At 41.2% G+C, this 23,225-nt stretch overlaps 2 protein-coding genes across 4 annotated transcripts in view; both read right to left on the reverse strand.

The window, feature by feature from the left end:
• Nucleotides 1–23,225, reverse strand: part of calm3b (calmodulin 3b (phosphorylase kinase, delta)) — a 234,604-nt gene that overhangs the window by 86,255 nt on the left and 125,124 nt on the right. The window lies entirely within an intron of this gene.
• LOC114654044 (4F2 cell-surface antigen heavy chain-like) overlaps nt 1–23,225 on the reverse strand; it is a 46,905-nt gene that overhangs the window by 13,678 nt on the left and 10,002 nt on the right. Inside the window, exons 2-4 of the mRNA XM_028804503.2 lie at nt 16,647–17,031; nt 15,780–15,923; nt 603–694 (exon numbers count right to left, since the gene is read on the reverse strand). Coding sequence (XP_028660336.1) covers nt 603–694; nt 15,780–15,923; nt 16,647–17,022 — 612 coding nt within the window. The 5' untranslated portion in view covers nt 17,023–17,031. The remainder of the gene's footprint in view (nt 1–602; nt 695–15,779; nt 15,924–16,646; nt 17,032–23,225) is intronic.

Genomic DNA, 23,225 nt, shown 5'->3' on the forward strand with positions numbered 1-23,225 from the left:
TGAACTTGCTGTATCTATTAACCTTTCACACAGCACTGGATCATTCAGGCAGCATTATGTTGGCTGTCAGAAAAAGGGGCCAGCATGACTGTAATGGAAGGCTGGCATATGGTTGGCAAATGTGACATGCGTAGCAATTTTCAGTCCTTTACAATGACATGGTCTGGCTTAAAGGTCAGCAACTGTAGTTAGCAAATTTGACATACCCCGTGAGATGAAGTCAGCCCCCCATTTTGAATTCTAGAGGAGCCTCTCCGGCATTGATGAGAAACTTTGGTTGGAGCTGATGTATGACAGCAAGCCACAGACAATGAAGGTGGAAAACATAGCAAAAAAGATCAGGTATTGTGGTATTTTCCTTAAGGAAATGGAAGAAGGAAGTGTGATACTGAAGAACATTTTCAGATAATCTGGGCATGTGCAAGAAAAAAGCACAGAGTATCTGACAGAAGAAGTGCACACAAAAAATGTGGATGAACGTAAATATAGAAGATATGGGAAAATTACATCTCAGCACAACAGCTCATGAAAAGGGGAAACTGGCAACATTTTTTATTGCATTATCAAAATTTTGGAATTATCAAAAAAATGGTAATCCTTACCTTAAAATTGTTTTGCTCAGCTATGCTAGAAATATTAATCCAGGGATCATCATCATCATTGTTTGGAGTTATATCCAAAACAACTTTTAAGCCTGAAGCAGACAAAGTGAAAACGTCTCTTTAATGAGGAATACTTGGCATGGATAACTGGCAAGCCATTTTACATAAAACAGAACTGCACATAACATACACATCTACATTCTACTAAACTGGCTGAATAAAAACATTAATTCTTCAGTGCCATAACATGTTCCAACTGTTGCCATCAGGCAAAAGATATAGGAGCATCAAAACAAAGACTTCTTTCAGCTGCTCCCGTTAGGGGTCGCCACAGCAGAACATCTTCTTCCATATCTTTCTGTCCTCTGCATCTTGTTCTGTCACACCCATCACCTGCATGTCCTCTCTCACCACATCCATCAACCTTCGCTTAGGCCTTCCTCCCACCTAATCACCTCCAATGCAGCAGTGCAATAGATGACATCTTGTGCAATTAAGGTCTTATGTTGAATGTTTGTGTTCTACCTTATTTCTTCTTAATCTTTCTTACCCTTTTGTAAGTATATTTATTTATATTTTGACACAGCAGGGACTGCACCTAATTTCATTGTATTTGTTACAATGACAATAAAGATGTTCTGATTCTGATTCTAAAGCAGACTTTTCAAAATCTAACCCAAATCTGTCTACATGTAATTTGCAGAAATCCATCTTTCAAATTTTACAACTTTGCAGCATGCAGTTAATACATGAAGACATTATTATTCTAAAATGAAAAATACAAGTACATTTCAAAAAGTGATAGAATAAATCTGCTTGTTTCCAAAATGTTGTGCAGCTTGTCTGGATCAGAATAACTTCTGCCAGTACTTAATATACAGGAATTTAACTTGGTTGTTTTGGAGCTGCTTATAACAGAACACAAATATCACATACAAATAACATGAATGACATCAAGATAAACAACACACATTATAAACTGTTGAAGAATAGTAAAATTATAAAGGAGATGTGAAAATGAAGCATCTGTGTGTTGTAGGAGGGGGACAGGCATCCCAGTCGGGAAAAGGGATGGTTCATTATATGAACGGGAGGCAAGGATGGAACAAATGTTGAATCAGCGGCGGGACGGAAGGAAACCTCTGTGACCAACCTGTATAAACTAATGGCAGAACCATCAGAAGCTGGGAGTTTTTTTGCAGTGCATACCTGGATGGGATGCCAATAATGTGGAAGGACAGGGGACAGCAGTAATTCCTGCCTATTGTCTCCCCTCGTATGCTAGATGGCAGCAACCCTGTATATTGGTACCCATTCGGACACCTGCAGGGAATGCTGGGAATTGCAGTCTGGTAGTGCAGCCCTACTGGGGTCTTGAGGTGCCACCAGGGGATGCTGCACAGAGTTACACTCCCTACTATTTGTGGCTTTGGTATGACACGAAAGTGCTTCCAACAGGCAAAGCCCTGGCACCAGAAGTAGTCCTGGATCTTCTATAAAAGGAACAGTGCCTTGTCCAGGCGAGTCGGAGCTGGGAGCAGAGAAAGGCAACACTCGACTGGAGGAATAGCAGTGCGGTGAAGAGGGGGAGAGAGAAGGAAGAAAAAAAACACTGTTTAATTGTTTACAGGAGGTACTTTGTAATAAACGCCCCTTTGGTTTGAACCCAGAACTTGTTTGTGTGTATTAGTTTGTCAAGGGCTATAGCTCTGCGAAGTACACTGTTTAGGTGTCTGCAACAGATAGAAGAACACAGCCAGTTATTTTCTCAGCAGACCTCATAACACACTGTTATTTATTTTTAGAGTGGTCTGTTGGTGAACCAAACCAGACAACAATGGAGAATGTGATCACACTTTCAGTTATGGCTTTACAGCACTGTACTAAGATGGGCTGGGAAATATTTTATTTCTTTAGTTGGCGCAAAAAATACATCTGCTGTGGAGCCTTCTTTTTTGATGGAAGTGATGTTAATGTCCCAGCTGAGAGTGCTTGTGATAGTTGTGCCCAAATATTTTACTTATTATAGTTGCTAATATGGCTATATTGCAAGCCTTAAGGGTGTCTACTACAGTGTACATCACTTTCAAGATGGCAGGACACCTTGAAACAAACGCAGACGTGCTATTGCCAGATGTTATTGCATTGGTGGCAGACCATTCACAACAAACGACCTAGAATGCTCTGTGGAGGAGTCATCTTGCTGCACGATAATGCCAGACCACATACTGTAAACACTTCTATATTTGTTATGACTCTTTAAAAAGAGGGTGCTGGACAGTTCATTTCATAGTCCAGACCATGCACCAAGTCACTGCCATCTTTTTGGTCCTTTGAAAAGCCATTTGGATAGTAAACGATTTGTAAGTAATGCTGACGTACAGAAGACTTAAATATAATGGCTGCAACTCCTCAAAACCAATTTCTTTTGAGTGTAGGTAGATGCATTATTGTCATGGTTGAACAAATGCCTAGACAATATTTGACATTATGTGGAAAAGTAACACAAAATTCATTTATGAAATGTAAAAGCCTTTGAATTAACATACAAGTGTTTACAAGGTATGTTACTTTACATCTTAAAAGATGCCCTTGTAATTCCAAAAGCGTAGTTATAGTTAGGCTTGAGACAAAATTGTGATATAAAATACTACCAGTATGAAATGTGGTCTTGTATCATGCATTGTGTGACAATACCTAGTGACTTAAATGAAATACAATGATAAACTAAAACATCTTGTTGAAAGCATGAACCAAAGTTTAACATGACAAACTGACTTCACTTTGGCAGATTCATTATAAAAGTGTGAGGTTGAAGTTTGTCAGCACAAAACAGACATCACCGTATGTGAATGTGGACTGGGATTGCAGGTTAAGTGTTTTACACACATACTTTACCCCAGTCCTCAGCAGTCCAATCCCTGTGCCTTTTGCAGAATATCAGTCTGTCCCTAACATTCTTCTTGGAGAGAAGTGGCTTCTTTGATGCCCTTCTTGTCATCAGGCCATCCTCCAAAAATCCCTGCCTCACTGTGTGTGCAGATGCACTCACACCTGCCTGCTGCCATTTCTGAGCAAGCTCTGAACTGGTGGTGCTCTGATCCCAAGCCATGAATAAAGAATGGGACCAAAACATCCTCCAAGAGCAACTTCTCCCAACCATCCAAGAACAGTTTGATGATGAACAATGCCTTTTCCAGCATGATGGAGCATCATGCCATAAGGCAAAAGTGATAACTAAGTGGCTTGGGGAAGAAAACATCGAAATTTTGGGTCCATGGACAGGAAACTCCCCAGACCTTAATCCCATTGAGAACTTGTGGTCAATCCTCAAGAGGCGGGTGGACAAACAAAAACCCACAAATTCTGACAAACACCAAGCATTGATTATGCAAGAATGGGCTGCCATCAGTCTGGATTTGGCCCAGAAGTTGATTGACAGCATGTTAGGGTGAATTGCAGAGGTCTTGAAAAAGAAGGGTCAACACTGCAAATATTGACACTGTGCATAAACTTAATGTAATTGTTAATAAAAGCCTTTGAAACTTATTAAATCCTTGTAATTATACTTCAGTATACCATAGAAACATCTGACAAAAAGATCTCAAAACACTGAAGCAGCAAACTTTGTGAAAACTAATACTTGAGTCATTTTCAAAAGTTTTGGCCACAACTGTGCTTGGTGCTCTGCTTGAAGACGTTAAGCAAATGTTTATGACTCCTTCTATAGAAGACTTGACATCCACCACTGACAAAAACGCAACTGTGCTAGAATCCAAATGCAAAGTGCTCAGTGATAAACTAGCTGCACAGGAACACAGATATAGAAAGAACAACATCAGAATCGAAGGTCTCCCTGAAAACCGTGAAAGTCCAAACCCAGTGAAACTCATAGCTAAACTATTTTCTAAAATAATTGGAGAGGACTTTGAATTGGACACCGAGATCTCAGCAGCTTACCGCATTGTGGATTGAATGCCTCAAAACTGAGAAGGCTGATTGTCCGTGTCGACAAACTACGGGTTAAAAGAAAATTTGATGTTGATTCACAGACAGAAAATGGAGATCATATTTGAAAATAACCATTTGTATTTTCCCACTTCTCGCCTTCAACAGCTGCTAAACGAGCTGCCTTCTACAGCATTAAATAGCACTTTCGCAAAGCCGGAATCAGATAAAGCTGGTGTTTCCTGACAAACTGAAAGTGATTTTTGATGAACAATTCTATATCTTCAGTTCTCCTAAAGAAGCAGAAAAAGAACTAAAAAGACTGGATCTCGACATCATTTAAAACATAATCCATCCATCCATCCATCCATCCATCCTCTTCCACTTATCCGAGATCTGGTCGCGGGGGCAGCAGCTTGAGCAGAGATACCCAGACTTCCCTCTCCCCGGCCACTTCTTCTAGCTCTTCCAGGAGAATCCCGAGGCGTTCCCAGGCCAGCCGAGAGACATAGTCCCTCCAGCGTGTCCTGGGTCTTCCCCGGGGCCTCCTCCCGGTTAGACGTGCCCGGAACACCTCACCAGGGAGGCGTCCAGGAGGCATCCTGATCAGATGCTCGAGCCACCTCATCTGACTCCTCTCGATGCGAAGGAGCAGCGGCTCTACTCTGAGCCCCTCCCGGATGACTGAGCTTCTCACCCTATCTTTAAGGGAGAGCCCAGACACCCTGCGGAGGAAACTCATTTCAGCCGCATATATTTGCGATCTCGTTGTTTCGGTCACTACCCATAGCTCATGACCATAGGCGAGTGTAGGAACATAGATCGACTGGTAAATTGAGAGCTTTGCCTTGCAGCTCAGCTCCTTTTTCACCACGACAGACCGATGCAGAGCCCGCATTACTGCGGATGCCACACTGATCTGCCTGTCAATCTCCTGCTCTATTCTTCCCTCACTCGTGAACAAGATCCTGAGATACTTGAACTCCTCCACTTGGGGCAGGATCTCGCTCCCAACTCTGAGAGGGCACTCCACCCTTTTTCGGCTGAGGACCATGGTCTCAGATTTGGAGGTGCTTATTCCCACCCCAGCCGCTTCACACTCAGCTGAGAACTGATCGAGGGAGAGCTGAAGATCACACCCTGATGAAGCGAACAGGACAACATCATCTGCAAAAAGCAGAGACCCAATCCTGAGTCCACCAAACCGGACCCCCTCAATGCCCTGGCTGCGCCTAGAAATTCTGTCCATAAAAGTTATGAACAGAATCAGTGACAAAGGGCAGCCCTGGCGGAGTCCAACTCTCACTGGAAATGGGTTTGACTTACTGCCGGCAATGCGGACCAAGCTCTGACACCGATCGTACAGGGACCGAACAGCCCTTATCAGGGGGTCCGGTACCCCATACTCTCTGAGTACCCCCCACAGGATTCCCCGAGGGACACAGTCAAACGCCTTTTCCAAGTCCACAAAACACATGTAGACTGGTTGGGCAAACTCCCATGCACCCTCCAAGACCCTGCTAAGGGTGTAGAGCTGGTCCACTGTTCCACGACCAGGACGAAAACCACACTGTTCCTCCTGAATCTGAGGTTTGACTATCCGACGGGCCCTCCTCTCCAGGACCCCCAAATAGACTTTTCCAGGGAGGCTGAGGAGTGTGATCCCGCTGTAGTTGGTACACACCCTCCTTAAAGAGGGGGACCACCACCCCAGTCTGGCAATCCAGAGGCACTGTCCCTGATTTCCACACGATGTAGCAGAGGTGTGTCAACCAGGACAATCCTACAACATCCAGAGCCTTGAGGAACTCCGGGCGTATCTCATCCACCCCCGGGGCCCTGCCACCAAGGAGTTTTTTGATCACCTCGGTGACCTCAGTCCCAGAGAAGGGGAGCCCACCTCCGAGTCCCCAGGCTCTGCTTCCTCATTGGAAGGCATGTTAGTGGGATTGAGGAGGTCTTTGAAGAACTCCCCTCACCGACCTACAACGTTCTGAGTCGAGGTCAGCAGCACACCATCCCCACCATATACAGTGTTGACACTGCACTGCTTCCCCCTCCTGAGATGCCGGGTGGTGGACCAGAATCTCCTCGAAGCCGTCCGAAAGTCATTCTCCATGGCCTCCCCAAACTCCTCCCATGTCAGAGTTTTTGCCTCAGCAACCACTGAAGCCGCATTCTGCTTGGCCTGCCGGTACCTATTAGCTGCCTCCAGAGTCCCACAGGACAAAAAGGTCCTTTAGGACTCCTTCTTCAGCTTGACGGCATCCCTCACCGCTGGTGTCCACCAACAGGTTCGGGGATTGCTGCCACGACAGGCACCGACTACCTTTCGGCCACAGCTCCGGTCAGCCGCCTCAACAAAAGAGGCACGGAACATGGCCCATTCGGACTCAATGTCCCCCACCTCCCTCGGGATGTGGTCGAAGTTCTGCTGGAGGTGGGAGTTGAAGCTACTTCTGACAGGGGACTCTGCCAGATGTTCCCAGCAGACCCTCACAACACGTTTGGGCCTACCAGGCCTGACCGGCATCCTCCCCCACCATCGAAGCCCACTCACCACCAGGTGGTGATCAGTTGACAGCTCCGCCCCTCTCTTCACCAGAGTGTCCAAGACATGTGGCTGTAGGTCCAACGACACGACCACAAAGTCGATCATCGAACTGAGGCCTAGGGTGTCCTGGTGCCAAGTGCACATATGAACACCCCTATGCTTGAACATGGTGTTCGTTATGGACAATCTGTGACAGGCACAGAAGTCCAATAACAAAACACCACTCGGGTTCAGATCGGGGGGGCCATTCCTCCCAATCACGCCCTTCCAGGTCTCACCGTCATTGCCCACGTGAGCATTGAAGTCTCCCAGCAGAACGAGGGAATCTCCAGAAGGTATGCCCTCTAGCACCTCCTACAGGGACTCCAAAAAGGGTGGGTACTCCAAACTGCTGTTCGGCGCATATGCACAAACAACAGTTAGGACCCGTCCCCCCACCCGAAGGCAGAGGGAGGCTACCCTCTCGTCCAACGGGGTAAACCCCAATATACAGGCTCCAAGTCAGGGGCCAATAAGTATGCCCACACCTGCTCGGCACCTCTCATCGGGGACAACTCCAGTGTGGTAGAGAGTCCAGCCCCTCTCAAGGAGATTGGTTCCAGAGTCCAAGCTGTGCATCAAGGTGAGCCCGTCTATATCTAGCCAGAACCTCTCGACCTCGCGCACTAGCTCAGGCTCCTTCCCCTTCAGAGAGGTGACATTCCATGTCCCAAGAGCCAGTTTCTGTAGCCGAGGATCAGACCACCAAGGTCCCCGCCTTCGGCCACCACCCAACTCACACTGCACCCGACTTCCTTGGCCCCTCCCATAGGTGGTGAGCCCATGGGAAGGGAGACCCACGTTACCTCTTCGGGCTGTGCCCGGCCGAGCCCCATGGGTGCAGGCCCGGCCACCAGGCGCTCGCCATCGAGCCCCACCTCCTTGCCTGGCTCCAGAGGGGGGGCCCCGGTGATCCGCATCCGGGCAAGGGAAAACGCCGTCCAAAGGTTTGATTCATCATTGGAGGTTTGTTGAACCGCTCTTTGTCTCATCCCTCACCTAGGACCAGTTTGCCTTGGGTGGCCCTACCAGGGGCATAAAGCCCCGGACAACAGAGCTCCTAGGATCATTGGGACACCCAAATCTCTCCACCACGATAAGGTGGCAGTTCAAAACATAATCATGAATCATATTGTGTCCTGGTAAGGCAAAGAAGATTCTGCTTGCAACTTGATCTATTTGAATTGCAACACTTTTCTTTTTGTCTTTTAAATAGTAATACTGAAATGTCTTCTTTTAAACATATGCATATTTTGGAAACCATTAAGGAGGAGGAGGAGGAGGTTGGAAGCGTGCACTGATGGCATGTGGTGAGTGCGGCAATGCGCTAAACCACCTGGGTAACTACTTATTTATAGTATTGCTAGACTTTTATTTTTCACCTAAGGCGTCTGTTTAACATTATACCCTAGGTTTATTGTAGCTTGAAGTACTATCACAAGTTATCTCAATTTCCAAGGAGACTACTTAACATTATACCCCAGGTTTATTGCACCTTGGCTGCACTACCATAAAGTATCTCAAATTTAATGTTTACTATACTGCTGCTGGGGGTTTGTTTTGTTTTGGATGTGCTCTATCAGAGAACTGCGACTTTGTGAAGTGTGGTTAGGCAAAATGGGTGAGGGTTGGGGGGAGAATGGCTGTTGGGGGGAGAAAAAAAAAAAAGCAATTTACTTCTTATTTATCCTTTTTACCCCAACAACTATAAGTGCCAACATGACAATAGGCTCTGTAGCCAAACTACTCAGCAACAATATGAAATAAAGGTTAAGGTATTGTATGAAACAACATACTACTTTTAATTAGATTCACAAATTGTCCTCAAAGGTTCAAAAGCAGTATCTCTCTGTCTAAACCGTGAACTTTGTAAGCTGGAATGTCAAAGGTCTCAAAGACAATCTAAGGAGAAAAAAAGTATTTTCTCACCCAACAGGTCTAAATGCCAAGATTGTACTTTTACAGGAGACTCACTTAATAAGTAAGGACCAGCTTCTGTAGCAAAGAGATTGGATTGGCCAAATCTTTCACTCAAGCTGCACAAAGAAAACTAGACATGTGAGAATTTTAATCTCATTTGTATTATCAGATGTTGAATCTGATCCTGAAGGGCGATTTGTCATGGTGATGCATAATTTATTACAATCTAAAGTCATTTTGATAAATATCTATGCACCTAATGTGGATGACAGAGATTTCATCCAAAATGCATTTGAATCAATTGCTAATGTGAACACTCACAGAATTATAATGGCCGGAGACTTTAATTGTGTTTTAAATCCAAACATAGATACCGTAGGTCTATATCTACAGTGGCGATAACATCTAACACTGCAAAAACAATTATACAGTTTGTAATGGGTCATAATTTATCAGACCCTTGGAGACTTTCAAATCCAAACTCAGGAGCATATTCCTTCGTCTCACCAATACACCACAGTTACTCAAGAATTGATTATTTCTTTATTGATAATAATTTGTTGCCCTGTATCAAATCTTGTAAGTATGATGCTTTTGTTATCTCGAACCACATCCCTCTGATCTTGGAGCTTAAATCACTGTGCCCTACACACTCATCTTTAGCGGATGAGAGCTGTACAGAATTCATCTCTGAGCAAATTGATTTTTTTTAGAGACACTAGGGGGCTTCGCCCACTGCCCGCTTTGCTCGCCAACCCCTGTGTTTGGTTTTCCGGATACATACTGTTAAGATTTTTTTCAATTTTATTTCAGAACTTTGTTAAAAACAATATTTGGAATGTTTCGAGTCCTAACATGCTGAATCTTTTAAATGAGGTCAGTGAGACATGTGTTTAATGACTTTGTACCATAATTCAGGATAGGTTTCTCTGTTTGGAATTTCAGCACAGACAAAACCATATACATCATCAGCAGTTAATCTTTTTTTTGCAAAGTAACCAATAAATGCATGTGAGGTAAACCTCGTTTTTGAAATTCTCTGACTTAAACTTCAAAGCCTAACAATATTTACATACTTCTGACATATCACCTATGTCCATATATTCGATCTCCATTCCTTGTTCTGTCCTGTTTTTTTTTCAATGACACCTGGCCCGTGGTGATTATTTTCCCTTTTTTCGAGTAATAATTTCCGTTTGTTTGTGCTACTGCGATCTTTACTTTCTGTTTTTGATACTTTCCAATTTTCCTGCTTTCATATTCTTTAACTTTCTCTGCATTTGTATCACGCCGTTTTTCGAGCCTTTCGAATTCCACTGCTTTCATAATCTCTAACCTGCTCTGCATGTGCACCAACATTGTTGAACGTCTTTATGAAGTTCTACTTTGTCATTTACTCTTTGTCTTTTAATTCTGAGCCCGATTGGACGTGCTTTTTTTTTCCCGGGCTGATTATTACTTTCCTTATTTTCTGAATTTGCACCTAGATTATTCTTTTTCTTTTTTGCCTTTTTTTCTCTCCAGTGCTTTTGAGTCTCTTTTCTCCATGCTGCTCTTTCTTCTTCGCTTAGTCGTCGACGTTTCATTTTCATAACGTATTGACCTTATACGTTTTATATGCGCCGAGAGCCCTGGATCTGTGTGTGCTCAAATCCTTTACATGACTGAATGTTTTGCTGCCTGTGGTCTTATTTGATATTGGTTGTAAGTAGGGTGTGTCTTGCAAGAATTTCATGTTCTACGTGTTAATCTCTTGGCACAAAGTCTCATGTTTAAGGTCCCCGCGAGACACTCCATGGCCAATCTCTTTCGTCTCGCAGGTCTTTTAAGTGTCTTCTGTGATCTTCACGTCTCCCTAGTCTCTCTCTGCCAGGATTTGTTTTTACAATAGAGAGAAATGCATCCTGAGAGGTCTCTGCAGAAATAGTCTGGGGAACTCTAAAGGCATTTTAAGAGGACAGATTATTTTATATCTTTCCCACAAAAATAAACTGGAATCTAAGAAGGTGTCAGAGTTGATCAACAAAATTACCAGAATAGATCAAGAATATGTCAGGTCTCCAAATGAGGCACTTTATAGGAAAAGACAGGTCTTGCAATCAGAATTTAACTTCTTCACAACGAAAGAAACAGAACAGCTCATCTTTAAATAGCAACATCAATACTATGAACATGGAGAGAAGGCTAAATAAGATCTTAGCTCAACAAATCCATTAGCGAATTTTGCAACGCAATAACAGAAATTAGCAATATAGATGGAGATAAAATCATTGACCATAAAAATCTAACCCACACATTTAGAGACCAGTATAAGTTTGTATATTCTACCTAGTTTAAAGAAGATAAGACACAATCTAATGAGTTTTTGACACATTACAAGTACCACAGCTAGATACTCTTAGTGCAGATGAACTAGACAAACCCCTGATACTCACAGAATTACTGGATACTATAAACTCACTCCTTTGTGGGAAAGCAGCTTTTTTTATAAAAAGTTTCAAATAAGTTACCTCCATTACTATTAACAATATTTATAGAAGCCAGAGACAACAAAGGTCTACCTCAAACTTTTCACCAAGCATTAATTACCATCTTTCCAAAGAAAAATAAGGACTTATTACAATGTGCATCATACAGACAAATTTCACTTCTGAATAATGATTTTAGGATACTCTCCAAAGTTCTGTCTAGAAGAATTGAGAAAGTGCTTCCCTCTATAATATCACAAGACCAAACTGGGTTTATTGAAGGAAAACACTTAGCTTCTAATCTTCAACATTTGTTTAATGTAATATACTCACCCATAAAATCTAACACAGCAGAGATCTTATTACCTTTGGATGCAGAAAAGCACTTGACATGGTTGAATTGGACTACCTATTCATCACATTGCATAAATTTAGGTTTGGCTCAAATATATGTGTATGGATCCAACTACTCTATACTAGTCCAGAAGCCCCTGTTTGTATTAACATCATTATTTCAGACTACATTAAACTAGAACATGGTACTTGACAAGGATCCCCCCTATCATTATTGCTCTATCCAATCACCATTGAGCCAATGGTTAATCACTTTCAAAATGTATCAGAGATAAAGGGGATTACCAATGAAGGACTTGAGCAGAAAATATCACTGTTTGCAGATGATATGGTACAGTATATATCTGACCCACAAATATCTGTACCAACAGGCCTCAATGTATTAGTAGAACTTCAAAAGATATCTGGATTCAAAATTAATTTGAATAAAAGTGTGGTTTTCCAGTGAGCTCTCTATATAACACTTTCCCATTCATTGTTTTAGCAGATCAGTTTAAATACCTAGGGGTATACGTAATAAGTAAAAATAAAGCTCTTTTTCAACAAACTTTGCTACCTGCATGGAAAAAATTTAAAAAGGAAGTGAACTGTCTACTCTTCACTTCACATAAGCAGGGAGAATCAATACTGTCAAGATGAACATCCTTCCCAAACTTCTTTATTTTAGAGCATCCCAATATACATTAACAAATAGTTCTTAGACTCAATTATAATCTCATTTATTTGTAATTTGAAACATCCATGTATCCATAGGATGACTAAACAATGATCTTAGCAGAAAAGGGCATGGCACTACCTAACTTTCAATTTTATTACTGGGTGGCTAATATATAGGCCATAAAAACCTGGACTTCGACACAAATTGATGATTTTACACAAGCCTGGTCTGCAATAATAAAATCTTATTGTACTTCTTTATATGTCCTGCTTTATGCCCCAGTAAATACAAATTATCATCAAAATACTACTAATAATCTGCGGTGGGTTGGCACCCTGCCCAGGATTGGTTCCTGCCTTGTGCCCTGTGTTGGCTGGGATTGGCTCCAGCAGACCCCCGTGACCCTGTGTTCGGATTCAGCGGGTTGGAAAATGGATGGATGGATGGATACTACTAATAATGTAACCACCCATACAATCAGATTGTGATTCAGACTACGAATGCCATGAATGTAATTACTCCGATCTACATGCTGTCAAATGAACGAAATACATGACGTGGTGCAACGTTAGCCTCTAGCGCTGACGTCCGAGGTTCAATTCCCTGAGAGGGGGATGCAGTGACTGTGTACGCCTGATGAGCCCAGAATTAGGGCGAAACATGTGTCGCATACTCTTTGCATTATTTGACAGTAAACTATTCAACCATTCTATGATCTGCTTCTCGCAACTGAAAGAGGACACCATGGCGGATGTTTGCCAACTTGCTGACCAACCACAAGCATTACCTGGTAGGTAACCACCCATACAATCAGATTGTGATTCAGACTACGAATACCATGAATATATATATATTGTGACGGATGGCTGGCCATATATTCCGGCCAACACCTCCAAGCCACCAGATGGAGCCCTCCCGGCAGCATGGAAGTTCCCCGAATTCCAGCAGGGCCTCATGGACCTTGTAGCTGTTACAACCAGCCCTGCTGGATACCATGGGGACCACCAGGAAACGCTGTAGGGAGGCTCAAGGGAATACTACGTGCCCTATAACCCGGAAGTGCGTCCTGGTCACATGGACAAAAGGAATGACGTGCTTCTGGGATGAAGAAAGAGTGGTTTTTATCCGACCCAGAAGTGCTAAGAAATCACATGGACAGGGGTTCGGGAGCACTTCCAGGTCATGGACTATAAAAGACTAGGAGAAATCCAGACGAGTGAGCTGAGCTGGGTGGAAGGGTGGCAACGCATCTGGGAGTGTGGAGGAATTGATTAGTGTAGTGATTATTGATTTATTATTGTGTTTATGAGTATTGTGGAGAGGAGGGTGCTTTGTGCACTTATTTATAATAAATTAAATATCTGGACTTTTATCTGGTGTCTGACGTCTGGTCTGAGGGTTCAAGGGGTCGACAGTGCTCTTATTGTCACAATATATCACAGTATATACACACAAATATAAAAATGTGTATATTTGTGCATTGATAGGAATGTATGTTTTGATTAATGCATGTCTAATAATAAGTAATACTAAACATGCAGTGTGTATCTTTTATGAAAATTCCCTGTTTTAGGAATAGAACACTCTAGAACACTCTAGACGAGAACAGGCCATTCAGCCCAACAAAGCTCGCCAGTCCTATCCACTTATTTCTTCCAAAAAAACATCAAGTAGAGTTTTGAAAGTCCCCAATGTCTTACTGTCTACCACACTACTTGGTAGCTTATTCCAAGTGTCTATCGTTCTTTGAGTAAAGAAAAATGTCCTAATGTTTGTGCGAAATTTACCCTTAACAAGTTTACAGCTGTGTCCCTGTGTTCTTGATAAACTCATTGTAAAATAACAGTCTCGATCCACTGTACTAATTCCCTTCATAATTTTAAACACTTCAATCATGTCACCTCTTAATCTTCTTTAGCTTAAACTGTAAAGGCTCAGCTCTTTTAATCTTTCCTCATAATTCAACCCCTGTAGCCCTGGAATCAGCCTAGTCACTCTTCTCTGGACCTTTTCTAGTGCTGCTGTCCTTTTTGTAGCCTGGAGACCAAAACTGCACACAGTACTCCAGATGAGGCCTCACCAGTGCATTAAAAAGGTTCAGTATAACCTCCTTGGACTTGTACTCCACATATTGTGCTATATAACCTAACATTCTGTTAGCCTTCTTAATGGCTTCTGAACACTGTCTGGAAGTCGATAGCTTGGAGTCCACTATGACTCCTAAATCCTTCTCATAAGGTGTACTCTCGATTTTCTGACTGCTCATTGTGTATTCAAACCTCACATTTTTACTTCCTATTTGTAATACTTTACATTTACTGACATTAAATTTCATCTGCCACGAATCTGCCCAAGCCTGTATGCTATCCAAGTCTTTCTGTAATGATATAACGGATTCCAAATTATCTGCTAATCCTCTTATCTTGGTATCATCTGCAAACTTAACCAGCTTGTTACTTATAATCCTATCTAAATCATTTATATATATTAAAAATAGCAGCAGCCCTAGCACCGACCCCTGTGGAACACCACTCTTAACATCGGCCAATTCTGATGAGGTTCCTCACACTATCACCCTCTGCTTCCTGTGTCTGAGCCAATTCTGCACCTATCTAAAATCATCACCCTGAACTCCCACTTCTTTTAATTTGATGCCCAACCTCTCATGTGGCACCTTATGAAATGCTTTCTGAAAGTCCAGATAAATAATATCATATGCTCTACTTTGATTGTATCCTTTTGTTGCCTCCTCATAGAATTCCAGCATGTTAGTGAAACACAACCTCCCTCTTCTGAACCCATGCTGACTGTTCTGAAAAACTCCTGTCCTTGCCAGGTGTTGCTCAATCTTATCCTTAATAATTCCTTCCATTAATTTTCCTGTGATGCATGTTAAGCTTACTGGCCTATAGTTGCTTGGATCTGCCCTGTCACCCTTTTTATATAATGGCATGATATTTGCCATTTTCCAGTCCTTCGGAATCTCTCCAGTGTGCAGTGACTTCCTAAAAATATGTGTGAAGGGTTTATATACAGTATGTACACACTAGCCTCCTTAAGAACTCGAGGGTAAATATTATCTGGTACTGGTGATTTGTTTCATTTCAATTCACAATGCGAATTTTATTGTGCACTAAGTGTATTGTCGCATGTCTACCTACAGCCAAGCTTTATGACATCTACTGTCAACATGTCCAGTACTTCTAAATTTATTTGAATAGAAAAAATCATCCCACCTTTCATCTGTGCCACTTTTTGGAAATTTGTGAGATTTTCTTTAGATCCAATTGTTGAACCAGAGCTGTATACTTGAGGTACTGGCCCCACTATGAGGCTTTTCACTTTTAACTCACTCAGGTAATCAATACTCTCAATGACTTCTGAGGAAAGAGAAAGAGAGAGAGCGAGAAAAGTAATATACAGTACATTTCATACTATTACATGTCTTTTTGCTGGACACTAATTTTGCACTAACCCTTTTCTAACCATTTTAACTGGCTTTGTGACACAGCATTCTAGCCTTACTCTTATTGTATAAGTACCAAGAAAAAATACCTGTCCAGATAAACAATTTTTACAAATTATATTGTCATAGCACAACTGTAGTGTCTCTTTGTAATCACCAGATATTTGAGTCAAACATTAGTGGATCACTGAACATATAAAATGATGTATACATAAATTTTACCATGACCTTTAACCTAATTCTTTGCTTCAAGCTAGAAATTAAATCGTATTTAATGAAAAGCTTTCTATTTACGTCCATGGAACTTTATTGTTTTTTCTCTGCACAGAAGGATAAGGAGAGTCATAAGACTGGCCTTCCAGGCCGCCTGGAGGTCATACATCATAAAAAAACGTTAAGAGGAAATTAAAGCTCTTTGTTACACATTTTTGTTGGTTCCATGCAATACATTTAAATACAAGCTAGAATTCATCTATTTAAAAAAAAAACAAATGAGCTGCATTGACTCACTTGCCTCCAGGGGTTTTGTAATACTTATGGTATGCTTGCTTTTCATGAGGCAGCACAAAGGTGATTAAGATGCCATGCTCATTCAATATGTAAAGTATTTGCACAGTGCCCATTTTAATATACCCACCTTTAGAATCCAGAAATTCATTACTAATCTGGTAAATTGCACCTTTCTGCCACCATTGTCTTGAAGGGAGCGACTTACAGCGTGGAGCCTGTACAACAATCACAATGGCACCCACAAGCATGCCAATCCAGGCAAGCCAGAAGAGGATAAGCAATGCCCAGCGAATTCGCACCCAGCCTGGGGTACCAGCCACCTTCATCAGCGCTTCTTTGGAGAGGCCTGTGAACTTAGCTTCTACTTCTTCAGGCAGTTTGACAGCCACACAACCATTCTTCTCCACAGAGGGTTCTTCTCCAGGACTGGGCATTAGCTGTTTATCCTGCTCCAGCTCATTCAGCTCTACATCCTTCATATCTACTTCTGCACCTGAACTCATGATCTATAACTAGCAAAGAAAGAAAATGGCATCAAAACTGGAGAATTATTCAGCATTCATCATTGAAATATGTCTGATCAGTCAGAGCCAGTGATGCAGCTTTTTCAGTTCAATATAATTTTTCATTAGTTTTTAAGGACCACAACATACCATTAAAATACATCAAGAAAGAACACAGCCATCAAATGTAAACTTAATACAAATAAATATAATATTTAAGTGAGCACTAATGGTGAAACATTATATCAAACATATTACACATAAAAATTAAACCAACATTTAGGCTTGACTAATGATTTATGCAAGAGATATCTTTTCATCACATAATTTAAACCTTTGGATGTTCATTAAAGATGAACTTATTTAGAAGATGAATAACAGTTGAGATGAAAGCGTATTTGAGATGACTGTGTTTTATCCTTAGAAATTTGAACCTATGACTTGAGGACAATAACTGGAACTGAGAATGTAGTCAGTGAGTCTGCCCTGACAGAAACACACTCTACTCTGCTTTCCATGACACCCGATTTTTAAACAGAACTATTGGATGTGACTGTTCAAACCGTGTTATTTTATAGCTCCATATTACAATTTGATTTGTTCCGTTTTTGTTGTTGTCATTAATATTTACGAACCCTGGCCAGCAGAACACAAGTAAAAACAAACTCAATACAAGATTTACAAAAGAGTGACATTAATGGGAGGTCTTACATTAAAAAAAGCTCATCTTCCTTAGACATTAGAGGTGATGCTGTCCCTTTTTGCAGCATTTCATTAAAAGTCAGTTTTGAGTCTATGAGTGTCGCCAGATATTTATTATTGTCAACAATCTCCACACCATGGTCTTTGATGATTGTTCATTGTGGGTGAATGATGTTTTTTTTTTTTAAATTGATTGTTAGTTCCTTAGTTTTTGTAATGTTTTTGTCTATAAGGAAGGAAAACTAAAACTGCAATACAAAACAGCAGATTTCTATTCACAAAGCCACAATAACATTTAACACTAACCCACTAATTATACTGTATGTTATATGTAACTGTACATATATCTGGTGCCTTAAATCTTTTAAATCATTATTTTTACTAATAATGTTAGTTTATTTCTATATAGAGGTGCCGTGGTTAAGGCTACTGCCTTGCAGAATGGTACATCTTCTTCCAACGTACATGTCGGCTGTTCCTTGGCTCACTATCTCTACCACATCTCAAAGACATGCATGCTACCTTGATTAGTTGTTCGAAATTGGATCGATGTGAGTAAGTGTGTCCTGTCCATGGTTTGTCCCCACCTTGCACCTACCTACAATTCTGCACTGGAATTTGCAGAATTAGAAAATAACCTTTAAAACAAATACTTCACCCAATAATTGTATTTTTTTATATATTACTTAACTCTTGTAACTTTTGATGAAGGAATGAGGGGAGGAGGTAGAACTTTAGTTAAAAACGTTCTTCCCATGATGCTTTAGTTTCTTGTTTATGATTTGTCGGTGTTTATTCTAGGAATAACTATATAACTGTTTTAGCAAAAAAAAAAAATCATGTAGAGAGCATAGGACTGAATAACAGACATGTGGATTATGCGATATGAGTAAATATTTTATTTTGATTTAACTGACCCACATCTGAAACTATCCATCTTTTCACTTTTTAAAGCCTCTTTTTCAGGTCATATTCACGGGGGTTACAGTTTATCCAAGCAGCATTGAGCACAAGGCAGGAACCAGCCCAGGACAGGATGACAATTCACTGTTGAGCAGCATTTAAAAACATTTCATATTAATAATCTTCCAGCCATACAAAAGCAAAACAAATCACCCAATTATGTGAAAGCATCTAGTGGTTCCTACCATGAATCATCTGAGAATGCTATGTTAGGTATTATTACTATCAAATGTCTGACAGTTGCTGCATCTGTGTATGCTGAGCGCTTTGAGTAGTGAGAAAAAGCGCTATATAAATGCAAAGAATTATTATTATTAATTATTGTATACATAAAAAAAGAAACACTACTGCACAAAACATTATGCATACATTAATAAAACAATAAAGCTAAAATCTCAGTCCTTACTAACATTCTGAAACCTGTTTAATCCAAGTCAGGGGCTCAGGGGTTGGAGCCTATCCCAACAGTAGCAGTAGGTGTCAGTCAATCTCAGGGCACCATCATAAGCACACACACATACACACACACCTCTTGGGCACAGCCATCAGCAGTGTGTCTATTTGTGAAGAGTGTGTCGACCACGTCTAGAGGTTTGCTTACCTCGGCAGCTACATTAATGTCTTTGGTGACTCTTCCTACAAAATCAATGGACGGTTTGGGAGAGATTGATAGGTCATGAGGTCACTGCAAAGGGGTGTGTGGCGCTCTCGATATCACTGCAAAAGGGTGAAGGTCCAAGTCTTTAGAGTCCCAGTGCTTCCTGTTTTGCTATATGGATGCGAGACATGGATGCTATGCAGTGACCTGAGACGAAGACTGAACTCCTTTGGTACTGTGTCTCTTCGGAGAATACTTGGGTACTGCTGGTTAGACTTTGTCTATCGGCAGTATGAGGAATCCTGACTTCACTTCCATAGTTTGAACCCACATTTCCCTCAGGAGCCAACTTAAATAGGACATCACCACCAGATGATGTCAGTCATTGAGATGAATCTATACAGCACTGGCTGCCATTTCTTTTGTGCTATTTCACAGTTATTCACCAAATTACATGGGGTTCACCATCTGGAGCCCCAACTCTGTCATTGTCTGCTTCTTCTCTTGCAGCACCTAAAGTTATTGGGGCTTACATGGATGACTTGGTAAGTGTGTGTCAGAGGGCAATGTTGTACAAACTGGAAATCATATCAACTGATAAAAGACCCTTATTTAGTGATTTCATCTAGTGAGAAAAGTAACTTTTCCTATGACAGTGTGGCCTCTTTTTGTTCAAGAATGACAAAACAGCTTGACTGAATTCATTTGCAACTGGAAAAAAAACTCCACTCGTGTTGCACGTTGATTAAACACATGCAAGTAGGAATTTAAACTGGACTTTGTACACATGACAGTAATGACTCTACAAATCTAAAATGGAGTGAGGAAGTAAAATATTCAATTTATCAAATAATTTAGGAAACTATTGCTCAAAAACATTTTGTTGGAATCAACCAGTAGCCACTACAGAAATTCAAGAAATTAGATTGGCAACCCATCCAGCCAAGGCCAGTCAATCAATTAGGTGATGTAGGTGGGCACCTAGGGCACCATTTATTAAGTTTAAGGTGTGCCTGCTCTGGAGACTGAAGAACACAATTTATATACAGTAACTCAAACAGTGTGCACTTTCAAATACTCCTTCCGTACCATTATGTTATGGGCACCACGGGGCTCCAGTTTGGCAACTGGAGGCATGTGCACTCCAGAATCACCCACAAAACTCTCCCACTCTGCCATTCTATGGAAACCAAGGGCCACTGTTTTGGTCAAGAGACACATATTCCAGGCACTGACACCGAGGGTGACTCCCCTGGCCTAGGGCTCCATATGAGCTTCGACCAGAACTGCATGCAGCTTTACTGTGGTCTTTATGCTAGAGAGAATTTGGCAAACATGACATGCCCTAACGTACAAAGTAAAGGAACATTCATTTTGGATGAATTGGGTTTTGAGAATGTTACATCATGTGTAAATCACTTATTATCCTCCATCCGCATGCAAAGATTAACATAAGGATTTCATAAATGCATTTGCCTATGGCAAACGAAAAATTAATTTGGTAACCATGGCATGTACTAATATGATGAACATCCATCCATCCATCCATTTTCCAACCCGCTGAATCCGAACACAGGGTCACGGGGGTCTGCTGGAGCCAATCCCAGCCAACACAGGGCACAAGGCAGGAAACAATCCTGGGCAGGGTGCCAACCCACCGCAGGACACACACAAACACACCCACACACCAAGCACACACTAGGGCCAATTTGGAATCGCCAATCCACCTAACCTGCATGTCTTTGGACTGTGGGAGGAAACCGGAGCACCCGGAGGAAACCCACGCAGACACGGGGAGAACATGCAAACTCCACGCAGGGAGGACCCGGGAAGCGAACCCGGGTCCCCAGGTCTCCCAACTGCGAGGCAGCAGCGCTACCCACTGCGCCACCGTGCCGCCCTATGATGAACAAGTAAAGGGTTAAATCAGGTTGGATCATTATATTTGAACAGCACAGTTCCATAATTAAGCTGCATTTTTTTTTCTCACGTCTCGCATACACACAAGATTATTGTTGAAAATGTCTAAACGGTTTAGGCATACATGTTAAATAACTCAGTTTTGTTCAGTTTAATATTTTGCTGGGGAAATTTATCAAGGATGTCTTTGAAAAAACGCAGGCTTGGTCATTCATCTCTAATTAAATTGTTTGCTGAAACAAGTAAATCAGGCTGTTGGCCTACAATACATCAACCCTGTCTCAAGTAATATCAATGAATGAGACCATGTTTAAAGGAAAGGTGCTTAGCTGAAGAAGTAGCTAATGTTAGCCACATCAATGAATGTGAAAATGAACCCAATATGGAAGGGACATGTGCAGGACCTTAGTAAGAGCTTTGTAAAATGTAAATAATTTTAATAATAGTTTACATAATAATACTTTAATAAAATCTCACAGAGGCACAGGTGGGTACTTCCTAACTAACAGACTTTTTTTTTTCCTTTTGACCTTTTAGACTGAAGCCAGTTGTTCTATTACAGGGTCCAGATGCATTTGACTTGACTGTTCTGTATTTATTAATCACAACAGATTACAGGAATTAAGAAGCAAAAGACAATTATGAAAACCAGTGAATATTTTGTTAATGCAATGTTTATTTCAAAAACAGGTGACAATTTCACATTCGTATTCTGTAGAACAATTACAGTTTTTATTCTAACATTAATATACCAACATATGTATATTAAATGTTTTTCTCTCTATTTAACAGAGCATACATGATCTGCATGAGTTTAGCTTTATTTATTCAATTTTTATTTTGTTTGTTACATCAGTCGTAGGCTATGATTTTTATCGTTTCTTGCAAACAGATAACAAACTGATCTAGAATTAATGTTCTCGCCCTCCTTCACTCAATACTCAGTATAGCTAAATTGGTCAATCACTCACCTGCTATAGTAGATCTATGACAGGTCTTCATGTGTTTTAGTGTTAAAAAAACTGTTTACAAGAAGCAGAACTGACTGGGATTGATACTGCTGTTTTGCAAAGCTGAAAGAGCTCAAAAAACCTTCTTTATAAGGTTCAATAAATTATGTCAGCTCTACATTACTAGAGGGTCTCTACATGCCATTCTGAATTTTCCTTTGTAAAATTCGTCTGAACTGATGTAGTTCATGCCCCAGTTTTTCAACGTTTGATCCATATTTTCTAGTGTACGGAAACAGAGTTTCCTCTTTGAGAAATGCACCTTTTTTGCAGTTTAAGCCTTGGATGGCATTCATTGTATCACAGGTGTTTTAGAGAATCGTCTACTAAGCTCAGTGAGCGTCTGATCTAAGACAGGGATAAAAATAGCTAGTTTCCACTAATTTGAGAGCTTAGCCTTTTTTTATCTTTTTGCAGCTGGCACTAATATGATATTACATTGTTCAGCCATTTTTTACACTTCACTCCACAAGGTATCAAAAAAATGACTCATCCCTGTAATCATTCAAAGTTTGAGCTAAGGCCTCAACTAAATCAACAGCCTCTGAAAGCGATGGAGGTTGCAACATTTCGGACAGAAGTCTGGTAGCTCCAAAAAATATTTCTTGCAAGACTCATTTAAAGGTGGGCAGTCTATTCATAATATTATGCAGGGCCATATACCGACATGCCAAGTGAGTGTTGTTTAATTCTATGAATCTCTTTTGGTGCACCTTCTCTCTTCATTGGGCCATTTATGATGCACATAAGACCCAGATGTGAATACATACAGTCTTTCTGCCAAGGAGAAGAACCGTTTTGCCTCATTTTTGACTGTATCCACTAAAATGAAATTTAGACAATGTGAACTGTGAGAGAATGCCTGACGAGTGGAGAAGAAGTGTACTGGTGCCAATATTTAAGAATAAGGGGGATTTGCAGGACTACAGTAACTACAGGGGAATAAAATTGATGAGCCACAGCATGAAGTTACGGGAAAGAGTAGTGGAAGCTCGGTTAAGACGTGAGCA

The sequence above is a fragment of the Erpetoichthys calabaricus genome, chromosome 1 (genome assembly GCF_900747795.2).
Source record: "Erpetoichthys calabaricus chromosome 1, fErpCal1.3, whole genome shotgun sequence".
Taxonomy (NCBI): Eukaryota; Metazoa; Chordata; class Cladistia; order Polypteriformes; family Polypteridae; genus Erpetoichthys; species Erpetoichthys calabaricus.